General features: G+C 41.4%; 1 protein-coding gene across 23 annotated transcripts in view; it reads right to left on the bottom strand.

The window, feature by feature from the left end:
• plecb (plectin b) overlaps window positions 1-13,623 on the bottom strand; it is a 116,438-nt gene that overhangs the window by 44,836 nt on the left and 57,979 nt on the right. For 7 of the 23 annotated variants that reach the window (XM_052064543.1, XM_052064545.1, XM_052064548.1 and 4 more), the window contains exon 1: window positions 8,480-12,227. The exons of 12 other annotated variants lie outside the window; for them this stretch is intronic. In XM_052064543.1, the coding sequence (XP_051920503.1) occupies window positions 8,480-11,666 (3,187 nt within the window). In that variant the 5' untranslated portion in view covers window positions 11,667-12,227. Of the gene's footprint in view, window positions 1-4,238; window positions 4,354-8,479; window positions 12,228-13,623 lie in introns of those variants that run through there. 4 more of the 23 variants (XM_052064544.1, XM_052064568.1, XM_052064567.1 and 1 more) reach the window with 4 other exon arrangements.

The following is a 13,623-nucleotide window of genomic DNA, read 5'->3' as shown; positions in this document are numbered from 1 at the left end:
CAAAAAAAAAGCAATTCGAATTATTAATAGATCAAAATATACGGAACCCACAAATCCACTATTTATCAAATTAAATATGATGACATTTTATGACCTGGTTGACTTTAAAATCGGCCAATTAATGTACAAAGCACACAATATATTACCTGCTCTGCCAAAACATTCTGAAGTTTTTCGAAATTTGAGAAAGCAGCTATGATTTAAGAGGTACCAACGTATTCAAAAAACTCAAAACAAGAACAAACATCAAGCAAAGAAGTGTATCTATCAAAGGTGTTAATCTGTAGAATAATTTCAAAACGGACCTGAAAATGAGTAAATCACTTGCCCAGTTCAAAAACAAATTCAAATAAATTGTACAAACAACCTACATCAATCAGAGTTAAAATGATAAATTCTAAACATCAAATATAATGATAAATCAGAACTAAGTTTATAAATAGAGAAAAGTATTGAAATATCCATTATGAATACAAGAGAAAATTTACACAAGAGTCCCAGGGTGTGGATAAATATAATCCCGATACAAACCAAAAAGTTGTAAAAATATTCAAGGGTTGAGGGTAAAGTATGAGCCTTAATGGAGACTTCTTTCTTCTTACTTTCTTTCTTTTCTGATTGATATAAAAATGATTTAATAGATACAAACACATAACGGGGTAGGACTAGATAAGTGTTTTACTTCTTCCTACTCCCTTGAACATAATAACTGTGTTGAATGAAGACTGATTTATTTCTTTTTACTATTTTATTTACCTTATTTTCTGTCAAATTATTACTGTATATGTTTTATGTTCAATAAACAAACCAAAACAATATGATCGGTACTGCTGACATGGAGTAGAGTCAAGCTTCAGAAATGTACAACTTTGGGAAGACTCATCGCTCAGAATGAAGTCATCAATTTAGCAGTACATAGTGGTACATAACTGTGGGGAGGGCGGACTTGGTGCTCATTGCTGAAGTGGGAGTTAGTCACAACGTGCGAGTAGCAAGTGAGTTTCAAGCCACTTCCCAGTCGACATAGCAAAAATCGAGCAATTCGGTTCACGCTGACATTTTAAAAATGTCATTACTTCGTTTCAACAAAATGTAGGTCAAGTAATTACAACATATATTGGAGCGTTAATAAACTGCTGTTCCATCTTCCATAGCACAAAAACTGCACACCTAATTTCATTCCATGCATAGATGAACTAAACATACTTAGAAGTGTTTGAAATAAAATTTATAGAAGTTCTATATGTCATTTAGAAAATACATTGTTTGTTACCCCTAACATTTGAGTGTTTTAAGCTACCAATGTAGTTTCACTGTTACTGTGGTGAAAAATATTGAAATATGCTATATGTGGAAGTCAACATCGATAGCTGGACATTTTTAAATTAAAACATTGTTTTTGGTACCAATCCATTTCTTGAATATATTAGTTTGTGTGTGAATGTGTGAATTAAAGGCATTAACTTTGTGTAGATTTTAGGTTGATACTTTATGAAGTTCAGCCTATTTCCTTACATTGGTTTATGGGCTCTGCCACATCCAATATGGCACACACTCGCACTTAGCAAATATACATTGCTCGGTCTACATATACAGTACATGTCTTGGCTAATATGTTGACAATCATAGTTTTTAATGGTACAGTTTTCAGTTTCAGTCTCTGCATGGTCTACTTTTTCAATGTCTGACCAATCCAGCACAAAACTGACAAAAAACTGTTCATGTTTGAACCGCTTTTGGTGAGATAAACTATGTAGTTAGCATAGCTGATTATGCTAGCTAGACAAACCACAGTCTGTTGATTGGAGAAGAAAGGAGTATCATTTCAGGGGGGAAAACAGGAATGGAATAGGGCAGGAACGCAAGACACACCTTTTCTCTGGTGTTTCTTTGTTTTGTCACATTCCGCTTTGCTGAATGAATCAGTGGGTGGCACTGTCTCATTCTGGTAGGATATCACTGTATTTACACAGCGGACTGAGATATTGCCATCATCTCCACAACCCCCAAACTGTACTGTGATTGTGTCAAACTGAACAACCCCCGTGGGACCAACTCATCAAGGTTCATTCACTCACTGGAGCGGCGGACAGAAGAGGCCGCCCTACTCATTCCCCTTTTACGTGGCACCTGTCCACCTTGGTCATGGAAGAATGTTAATGTTCATGTTCATGTTCTCACATTCACATGCACAACGCAGCACACTGGATCCAAGATGAACCAGTGTTGAGGAAGAGGAAACAAACCCAAAAGGTTTGTTATTACTCGACGGCAAGACATGATGATTGTAAATTTCCCCAGTGAGGGACAAATAAAGGATATCTTATATTTTGCACAAGAGACAGAGCTGTCACCATGCAGAATTAATCCCTGTAAAAGCACTTTCATCATATGTTGTGTACATATTATATACGTTTTTCTTCTTCACACGCAGTCACGTGACTTACTTCGTTTGTACCGAAGAAAACCAACGAATGTGCTCACATCAGAGAAACCACTCTCAGATGGCTTGACTACAGCAAGTAATTCTGGAAATTATTTGAATGTCTCTGCAGGTTTCTCAGACACAGATACACAGACAGCTTTATCGTGCTAAGCAAACATGACAAAACCGGTTTGAGAGGCACGGTTGTTGGAAAGCTTCCGTCTGCAATTCTGCTGTAAAACAGCGGACCACTCTGTGTTCTGTGGGATTCCAATGAATGTCACAGATGCCTCTGTAACACAAAACCAAATTCGGCTCCTCATGATCACAATGAGGGTTAATTATTTGCAGTTGCAATTATAAGCAGACATTGCTATTAGATCTTACAGGCACAGTGTAAAATCTCAAATTGACTTGGTGTTCGAAGAGAATCATTCCAAAACTTTCTCAAGAAATGTCACATTTCATATACAGGAGCAAATGTTTGGCAATTTAGAAGTAAAAAAAAAAAAGAATGATGCAATGCTTTTTCATTTAGACATTTTAAGTGCCCGGTTGAAAACTGCAACTTTTGAGTCATTTTACTGCAACTTGTATCTCTCTTACCTGGCTTTTTTGTCTTTTCTCAAGCTCTAAAATACAATGAGTCACTAAGTGCCCCCGCCTCAAGATATAACCTAAGGGGCTTACAGGCATTTATTTGAACAGATGGAGAAAGTGGCACAGAAGAGCATAAAAGCCTGGTTAGTGGTGACAGGTGGGGGCCGTCATGGTTGGGGGAGGGGGTCAAAGAACAGTGTGATGGCATGGGTGTGGCGTTTTTTTTTTTGCAAGAATCCCTGCTGTTTTCTCTACTCTGAAACCACCAATCAAATAAATATACCGGTATATATATTTTTCTTCCCATTTATTCAGCTGTCTGGAGATCTTTTTGACAACTGGCACACATCCTCCTCTTTCAATGTATTCTGAACAGTAATCACCTAAATCCGGGTTTAGCCGTTATCTCTCCCATTCTATTTCAGTTGCAGCTGTTGCAGTTTTTCTGACACACCATTGACATTTGGAACCATTTGGAACCATCGACCATTTGATGGGATGGCCATTTTCTTCCTGTGTGACATTGTGGAAAACGGAGTCATAAAAAAAGCAATAATGCACTGTGATAACCCTGCATCAAAACCCCTAATAATGTCAGGTATATTTTTAAACAGAGTGAAGTGGATGGGTTTATTTGGATCGTGCAATAGGTGACACAGACGTGCAGGCCCTCATGTTATCTTCACCATAATAATAAAAAAACTACAAGAGGTGGAGCTTGTTTTAATGACATAACTAAGGCACACGCCCACACACGTCAGTCCAGCCTTTCACAATAAACGAAAGGATTTAGATCAGAATAATACACATACTTTTAAATGTTCCCATACCTGTTTTTACTGGCAACAAACCGTTCCTAAAAGGAGCAATCACTGCAGGTTAGGCTGGTGGGCGGCAGCCTTGGCCCTATGCCCTCCACTGACACACTATCAATTGAAATAAAGCAGTTGGACAGCCAACCTTAATTCAATCTTTGAAATGTGGCATAGACTGTGTGCTGCGGTAACTGCCAGTTGCTCTGAGTGCAACGTGAACACGCATACACAGCACTTGCTGTATGGACTGTTGTGTTTGTGTTAATATGTGAGGGAGCGGCGGGATCACCTCGTGTTTGCCAAAAAGAATTTTGATAGCTCACAACTCGACAAACAGGCAAGACACAGAGACAAACTTGACACATAGACACCACAGCAAGCCCAATCTGGTAACCTACCAGGTATGATCTTCATCTATGAGACGATACAGAGGAGAACAAGAAGGCGGAGAACTCGACAAGCGAACAGGACTGAGGGGGGATGAACAGGATTGGAGAGGCTCCTGTTTGTTTGCTCTGAACTGCCTTGTTTCTCCCTTGTGTTGAATTATGACAGGCTGTGCCTGCTGTTTGGATCCGTCAGCCTGCTCTTCTGTGGCCAGGGGAGGAGGGACGAACCCAAGGCTGGGGAAAAGGGCAGGGGCGAGGGGCTAAGAGGACTGGATGTTCAAGGCAGAAAGGGTTGGGGCTGATGGTGGGGGCTATTAATATCTAACACAGCCAGATGATCACATCGTGTCACAGTTAGAAACTGATGGAAGCACTCTGGCGGGGCATTTGGCAAATTCGCCCCTGGAGACGCAAACACAATCGAGTGGCTCCCCATCAACTACTACCAATGATGATATAAGACATGAAAACGCAACAAAACAACCATCTTAGTATAGCCAGTTCGAGTTACGGCAGATGCTCACTGTGCCTTATGTTACAATGTCCATTGGTGAACGGCTGCAGTGCCAAAATCTTGGATCAATAAAACAAATCCGTTACCAATGTAACAATGTTGTGTTTCCGGGTATAAACAGAAACTGCCATTTCAGATCATAAAAGAACAACGCAGGTTAAAAAATAAATCTAATTTAAAATCTCACTTTTTCACTGCAAAATAGTCCAGCATCTTCAGCGGTTCCTGTGTTCATCCCATACTCCTTCTGGGAGCATAGCAATGCACAAACAATTTCTAAATATAGTTTGCTTCGTTAAATTCACAAGACACCCATCACAGGGTTGTCAACACGTTTCGGTTTTCTGCAACGTTAAAAGCAATTCAACCCTGAGTCTTGGGAGCAAACTTGAAATGTAATTAATTTACCTGACGTTCATTGTGAAAAGAAGGCCCCTACATAGAGAATCCATGTGGGCGATTTCCAAGAACTGTGGAAAATATATTTCATCAGCCTCACTGTTCACACATAGCTAATGCATTTTAAGCATTTGTCCATATGTAAATATTTTCCTTCAACACACATTGTCAAAGGGGAAAGAGACAAGCATGCAAAGGATAATTTCTTCCCAACAGAATCAGGAGAACATGGATGTAAAACAAAAAGAAAAGTCTTAATTCAACAAGTGCAGCTTGTTGAATTAAGGGACATTAGTCATGTCCCAGGGCAACTTCGATGTTGCCCTGGGACATGACTAATGTCGTAAATATTTTAACTGAACCCACAATGTCGCCAACTCTGTCCCCATCTATCATCTCGGTAAGCTCCCATTATGTGTCCCATTATGTTGCCCACTGCATCCCCATTTACAGTTTGTCTCCAACTATGTCACCCACTGTATGTCAGAAAAACTGCAACAGCTGTTGCATTTTTTCCGACTTGGAATATCGACCATTTGATGGTTTTGAGATATTTTCATTTGATGTTTTGGGGTTTGACCCAAAAAAGCTTGTGCAAAACATATTAAACCATGCACCGTAATTTATAGCTATGAAATAAATAAATGCAGTACATTAAAAAAATCTACCTTACTGAACATAAAGCAGCCATCCATTTTCTCATTTTGTAAGCTGCTCATCCTCCCTCACAAGGGCTGCGGGCGTGTTGGAGCCCATCCCAGCTGTCATCGGGCAGTAGGGGGGTGACACCCTGAACTGGTTGCCAGCCAATCGCAGGCCACACATCAACAGACAACCATTCACACGCTCAATCCCACCTAGGGACAATTTAGGGTATTGCATGAACCTACAATGAATGATTTTGAAATGTGGGAGGCAACCGGAATACCCGGAGAAAGCCCAAGCTGGCATGGGGAGAACATTCAAACTCCACAGAGCCATTGACCACCATTCCCTTAATTTGTAAATATCACTAAATATGTTAAGGAGTCACATTATCGTTGTATAATTATTAAAATGAAAACCTGATGTGCTATTGGAAAAAAAATGTTCGGGTTCGGAATGAGCACAAAAAATAAATCTAGAAAAGTATTCCTGCATCTCTGATTAAAAAAAAATGTTGACCCCTGTTTTCATTTCAGTGGTCATCTGAATTTCAAACACTGGCATTTACAGAGAAGGTACAAATCTTTGCAAGCTAAACAGTTTTTTTAATTAAGTTTTTAATTTAAACCCTTCAATTTGGGAACCGTTTGCTTTTGCCACAGAGCCAATGTGGTGCATAACCACAATGAAAGGGCCCCTGAGCTCGAACATAGTGTAATTGTTCATTGAAGCAGTTACACAAGTATGCATTGGGCAACAGTTCAGTTCACAACAAGGAGGACCTCAGTGGAACGTCCATACTGTCTTCAAGTCCCATTGTCACTTGTGCCATTCGTGGGCAGAGTTGAAACACTTTCTCAAAGCATGTCTACCAGATTCAAGCGTGGAATGTGCACAGTCGCCACACAGCTCCAAACAGAACATTATCCAAACTCTCACTCTATTGATAATATGTCAATGGAACATCACAAAAAAATCATTTTAGATAAAGAAAAGTAAACATACATCCAGTAGTATCGCCGTCTGCAGGCAGGCAAAAAAACAAACAAAAACCCCACAACCACAAATAATCACAATACTAAAAATAGTGACAACCTGTGATTAACACTCAGTGAAGGTCAAATCAGAAGGACACAGATACCCGAGTACCACCTGTCAAAACTTGTTGACATTAGCAGTCAAAGACCACACCGGTTGGGAATGAACAGCAGATGTCAGCAGTGGGACACCAAATACTGACAGATTATTGATTGAAACTCTTGAGCCTTAACTTACTCCTTCTAACTTACTTCAGAGACCAAAACTACAAAAGATAAAAGATTTCAAATACAGGTACTTTCATCAAAAATAAGAAAAGTCTTTATACTATGTTTGATTAGTGGTCCAGTATCTGGCAAACTGCATGTATTGATACTTTGTCATGTCATTTCTGCTACAGATTGAATCATGTCTGCTAATTAGATCCAGATCCCTGTCATGTGTTAAACCAAACAAATACAACAGGAGAGCCATGAACAAGTTATTCCCTCACTCCTTGCCTATTACTCACAGCCACGCTAGACAACGCCCATGTGAAGCACTTCTTACACCCTTCGAGTGCTCTACTCAGTCACGTGAGCAGGACTGTTGTGTGCACTTCACTTTTCATCGCCATATCATCTGAGTCACAAGAACACAATCCAGTGCCAATACTCAAATTTAACACACATGTTAAGCATCAAACCAGATGGGTAACTAGTTTCAGGAATCCGGGAAAAAAAAGAAAAAAAAAAGAGGCAACTTTACAGAGCTCATATCACATTGCATGCATACTTCTCAAATCCTACACATGCTATTGCATAATGGAATGTCATCAAACCTCTCTCTCTCACACACACACACACACACACATACACACATCAGGCTGATTGGACAACCAAGATACAGCCACAGCACACGTTAGTGTCATGAACATATTTTAACAGCAAGTATTATTGCGAGTGAAAGGGTGAGAAAGGCTCCCAAAAGTACCACACCTCCTTCACTTCAATGTGGTCATGGATCACAAGTATCTCTGCAGGGACCAGGCGAGGCCGAATCTCAGCAAGCAGCCCCACCTTGCTGGAGTGACCTCAGATCTGCACAATCTCATTGGAAAAACATGGTCCCAGAGAGAATGACTTTCACTTGACTCCTTTGCAGATCAATTCCCCAACGAAACTAAAAATATGGATTTTGTTTCTGTTTAATCAAGTGCCTGCGGTGCAAAGGGAAATGCATGGAATCTTTGGATCGATTCTTAATTTGAACTTTTATCCAAAGATTTCGTTTTAGCTTTGTGATGTACTTTGGATTAAAAGTACATCACTTCTATGTGATAAGTGACATTGGCTAGAAAATATCCCAGGTATGTTACAACAGCCTAACAGAGAACCGATCAATCACACTCAGTTAATTCAATCCCACGCATTCCTCAATTGATTTTTTCACACTCTCTATTCAGAAAGAGACAGTTGAGTGGTCTTACTCAAAAGATGCTGTGCTTTACAATTATACATGCCTCAATCCATTTTAACAGGAAACAAAGAACAGATGGTAGTTTGTCTATATTCTCAGAGTAATCATTAGAGCATGGTGTTCATTTAGATCCACTCGAAGAGACAAAAGTGCACTGGGGAAAGATACAGGAAGTAGAGTAATTAGGTAAACAAACCTTCAACGAAGTTAGGCCATGTCTTGTCCTCTGGCTCCTCCAGTGAGTGGTCCCAGCTTGCCTCAGGTGAAGCTCCATGCACCCTGGCAGCCGGCGCCCCTGACAAAAGTGCCCTCTCTATGGCTATCTCTTCCAAAACATCCAAGTCCAATTCTTCATCTTCTTCTGCCTTAGGCTGCACAGTTTGTGGACTCGTCTGCTCCCCAGTTGCCTGAGGACTAACAAGCTGTTTCACCTCAACAATCTCTTCGACCACTACAATTTTCCTCTTCATGTTGCCCTCGTCTGTTTCCGGGCTTGCAGAGAGAACGGTGTCCCCCAGGTGAGGCCGGGCACTTTCGGGTGCTGCAGTGGGAGAGGGTGTGTCCTCCTGCAAGTCCCTCTTCTTCTCTTCCTCCTTCTTTAAGGCCTCTGACACCCAGAGCTGATTTGCTGCGCTGCACTCTGCTGCCGGAGTGGCTGAATGTTGTGCAACTATGGGAGGCTCCTCTTGCTTGACAAGGGGGTTGGCCCGTGCCTGAGCTACAGCTGCCTCGGCTGTTACCACTGGCTCTGCTGACGCTAATTCTTTGGCTTTGGGTGCTTCCCTCACAGTGGAGGATGTTTTTGCTTTTGGAACCTCCTGCTTGATTTTTTCTGCAAAGAGCAGTTCTGGCTCCACCCCCCCTTTGTCTGCTGGGGCCTGAGAGAGCACAGCTGCTGCCAGTCTGGTTTCCTCGCTGCACATTCTTTCAGGAGTCGTATTTGGAGGATCATGATGTTTTTGCAGTTCAGAGGTCACAAGGGAGCTGTCTTTCACTGTGTCCCCAGGCAAAGGTGTCATTTCAGTGGATAGCGGTGTTTCCGCTTCCAGCTTTTTAGTTGAACACACTGAAGTCTCAACCACATCTTTACTGTTCAAGCTTTTTAACAATTTCACTCGTTTTTTGTTCGGCGGGGCATGTACTTGCAATGGCTCTGTCACTTTTTCCAATTTAGCAGGAGTGATTTCCCCACGTGTCTTTGAGTCCATGTCAGGCAGAGTGCATTCGATTTGTGCAGATTCTGGATGAGCCACTCGGGGCACTGCAGCGTTCTTGCCAAATGGCAAGGTTGACTCTTCAGAAATAGCCTTTGCTTGTTTAGAGGTTTCCCCCAACGGTGTCACTGCCATTTGTTTAGAGGCATCGATTTCTTGCTCCCGATCATTATTTAATTTTGCCTCAGCCTTTTTTGTCTGTGTTGAAGATGGTCCCTCTGGCATTGTTTCGACGTCATGGGCCTTGACCTTCTCATTTTTGCCTTCTTCCGTTGTCTCAGGTGTACCATCACTACTCTTGATTTTCTCTGCTTGAGATTTCTTTTTCTTTCGCTTGGATTTAGAGTTTGCCACAATCACTTGTTTGTTTTCAATGGCCAGTTCAGTGGGCACAATAGTTTGACTGAGCCCACGATAAGTGCCTTGTTCCAAAGACATAGAGATTGGAGAGGGTGTTATACATGCTTCTTCAGGTGATGGTGACTCTTCTTTCTTAACACCTTGACTTGCATTTACCTCAGTTTTCTTTTGTTTTGTTGCGGTTTTGTTTTTGTCTGGTTTTGCCTTCTCGGTACTATCTGTGACAGTGGTTGTAATAACTTCAGTTACTGAGGACTCCACTTGTGTATTCTCACACTTTTCTTCATTTTGAGACTTTGCTGGTGTCACAGAGAGATTCTGAGCTTCTTTAATTGTAGGCATTTCTTCTGCATCCGCAGACTTCACTGGTTGAGATTTGGTTGTTTCCTGAATGATGGCTACTGTTGATGTAGTTTTGGGCTTTTCATTAATTATTTCAGATTCAACTTGGTTCTTTGAACCAGAATTTTTCGCTGATTCCTTTTTCACAATTGCTCTTTTGAGCTCTTCTTCCACTGCATCTTTATTGGTGTGTTTCATTACAGAAAGATCAGTATTGGTTCGTAGTTTGGATGTTTCCTGAGAAGCTGGTTTAGCCATTTTATTTTTCTTTACTTTATCAGCTACGATTTCAGTTGTGCCAAGTTCTGCTTCAGCATTAGCTTTCATTTTTTCTTTGACATCATCGGTGGTGGTTTTGGTTATGACATTGGTGGCTGTATGATTTTCTGTCACCGAAGTGGTACTTCCCTGGGCAGCAGACCGAGAGGTCAAAGCATTTACCTTATCAGTTGCTGGCACAGAAGTGGCTGTGATGTAAGATTTAACCTGCAGAACAGCCTCTTTATTGACCGCCTTTTTGATCTCTGTTTGAGGACGTGCTAAACTAGATGAATCGCTGGTAATCATTTTACAAGCATCTGCAATTTTCAGCTTGTCTGTGTTGACTTCAGGGCGCGAGGGCCCACGTTTGATTCCTGGAGGTGTAGCATCTATAGCCTCAGCAAGAGGAGCGACAGTCAGCAGTGGGGCTGCTTTGGGGGATCCGGCAGTCAGAGAGGACTTTGACAGATCGTTTTTCCCCGATGCCTTTGAAGTAGAAAAAAAACTCAATTGTTTCTCCTTTTGCACTTCAGATGCTTCTTTCTCTTGAGATGTTGCCTTCTCATTGCTCACATCAGACTGCTGATGTGAGTGGTCCATCGGGATTGATTCACCCTGAGGGCTGTTCCCCTTTGTCAACCACAAAAGAGATGGGTTATCCATTTGTTTAGGCCGAACAGATTCTGAAGACAGTGGACGGCCCCTGAATCTGGGGGTCCTGTCAGAGTAGCCCTCTTTTTCTCTGGGAGCCATCATCCGATGGCGGTAGCTTTGACGCTCTGCCACTGCTTCTTGGCTTTCAGCTTCACCCCTAAGCCTTGGTTTGGGCACGTAAGATGTAGGACCTTCAACAGATTGGACCTTTGCAGCCCGTTGCGCCATGACCAGAGTGGATGTTGATTTCTTAAACCTCTGCAAAGAGGCAGGAACAATTTCCAGCGGCAAGTGGAGGTAGTCACGCAGGTAAACAATACCCTCATTGGTAAGGTACCAGTAGAAATGTCTCCAGGCAAATGTTTCCTTCACAAAGCCTCTGGATTTAAGTGATCCCATAGCACGGATTATTTGTAGGTTGCACACTCCTTGTACCTCAGGATGCTTGGTCTGAGGTCTCTTGTCCTTTTTGGCCACCATGACTCCATCTCGAAAGAGAACCTCGTAGATTGCCCTCAGGTCACGCATGGACATGAGCATACCCGCAACCATTTTGCTTTATGTCTAAACTATCTCAAAGTAGAAAAAAATAAGACTCAACAGACCACACGTCTTACTGTGAGGAAAAAAAAGTTCAGCGTCAAAAGACGTGCTTCAATTCATTTAGACGTAAATGAAAGAACAACGTCAGTGAAATATGACCCCTTACTTTCTCACGCTTGTTTTCTTGTTGATCTCTCAAGTTTTGTTGAAGAAAAAGAATAATCCATCCAAATGTCATTCAAACAAAATTCAAATTCTGTCGCCTCACAGCATAAAGTGTTGCTCCGTTCTTCTGGGATGGCAATGACAGAATGGAAGAGAGAGAGTGCATGTGAGTGTGTGGAAGAGAAAGAGAGCGAAGCACACTCGGGCTGGGCTCCTCCTACCTTCCCTCTCAATTCCTTATGGAAAAAAATATGCACGGAAAAAAGTTCTCAGTTAAGTAAATACAACAGCATCAAAGAGGAAGTGAAGAAAACCATCTACTATAAACTGATTAATGGCAAAAAAGAGCAGATTCAAATGAATGGAGCAACACGCCAATGAAGTGTGTCTGGGCACATGTTTATCGGCTCTGTGACTTCGACAGAAACACCCATTCACACACTAAAGTACACACCTTCTGGAATATCTACGCTCACACACACACACACACACGCACACGCACACGCACACGCACACGCACACGCACACGCATACACACACACACACACACACACACACACACCTTTAAACTAACACTGTTGCTAGCTGACACACACCCTTTGGTGTGTCACACACACCAGCTCAGTGCATGGGCTTTTCTAAACTCTGATATAGTTCAAGAAAGCGAGAAGAACCAGATGGCACACATTCATCCTGGAGCCATTCATTATTCATGCATGTAGGTTACCAACGGTAAGGTATAGCATTGTACATCAAAGGTGTAATTCCACAATTTTGGAATGACTGAAATTAAGACTAATAAATTCAGACACATATTTACAACGTGTTAAAGGGCAAAACTTTGTGAAGTCATTATATTTCAATATAATTCGGAGAATGTCTGTACGCGATAAGGACAGGAATTATTCATCTGTAGTATGTTTAACAGAAGAACTGCAAGTCTGTTTCACGGATCCTTAAAATGGTGCAACACGGCAATGCAGCTTAAAGGTTTATCGCAAGCTAACATTAGAGCTCCGCACTTGAAATGAGCTGATAACTCTTGCATACCTATAAAAAGAACTTTGCGTTACAGTCAACCTTTTCAGCACTCACAGACATGATATCAGATTTCTATCCCGAGATCACATCTCCCCTATGTGCATCTGTCTCCTTTTCGTCTCCCTGTGTCAGGGGGAGTGCCCTCTCATGGCCAGAGTCCAGTTAAAAGCAAAGGGGAAGTATTCAAGGACTTTAGAGGAGCACATCAATCCATAGCAGTTCTGAATGTAGGAAAAGAACAGAGTAGAGAGTAGATGGCTGCACGAAACACAGTTGCGCAATTTTAGTAGGCAGCTATGACAAGATGCATTCCTCCCGGGTGTTTGAAACCACACACTGTTACACATCCAGCCACGAGTGAAAAACTATTTTTCCATTTATATATTTTTTTTATTTTTACTCTTACCATGGTAACAGTCAAATGAGCTTGTGGTTAGAGAGCCACATATCCTCTTTGGGAGCACTTGTGGAGCTGCAGTTTATAAACTGGATGTTGTAAGACAGCTGGATCAACAGTACTGCCATTTAGCCCGAAGACCACTTGCAACAATTCCTGACACTGTGAGCAAATTGTCTAACTTTCACTTTGTCATACAGTATGTGCTTTAGTCATCCCAGAAATTAACTTTAAAGAGACAAATAACAAAAGTAAAATAAGAGTAGGTCTTACACCATCAGTATTTTGAGGCCAAACACAGTTAAAACATATATATATATATATATATATATATATATATATATATATATATATATATATATA

This window comes from Hippocampus zosterae, chromosome 5 (assembly GCF_025434085.1).
Source record: "Hippocampus zosterae strain Florida chromosome 5, ASM2543408v3, whole genome shotgun sequence".
In the NCBI taxonomy this organism is placed as follows: Eukaryota; Metazoa; Chordata; class Actinopteri; order Syngnathiformes; family Syngnathidae; genus Hippocampus; species Hippocampus zosterae.
The sequence above is the reverse complement of the archived record's forward strand: the minus strand, read 5'-3'. Positions and strand labels throughout refer to the sequence as shown.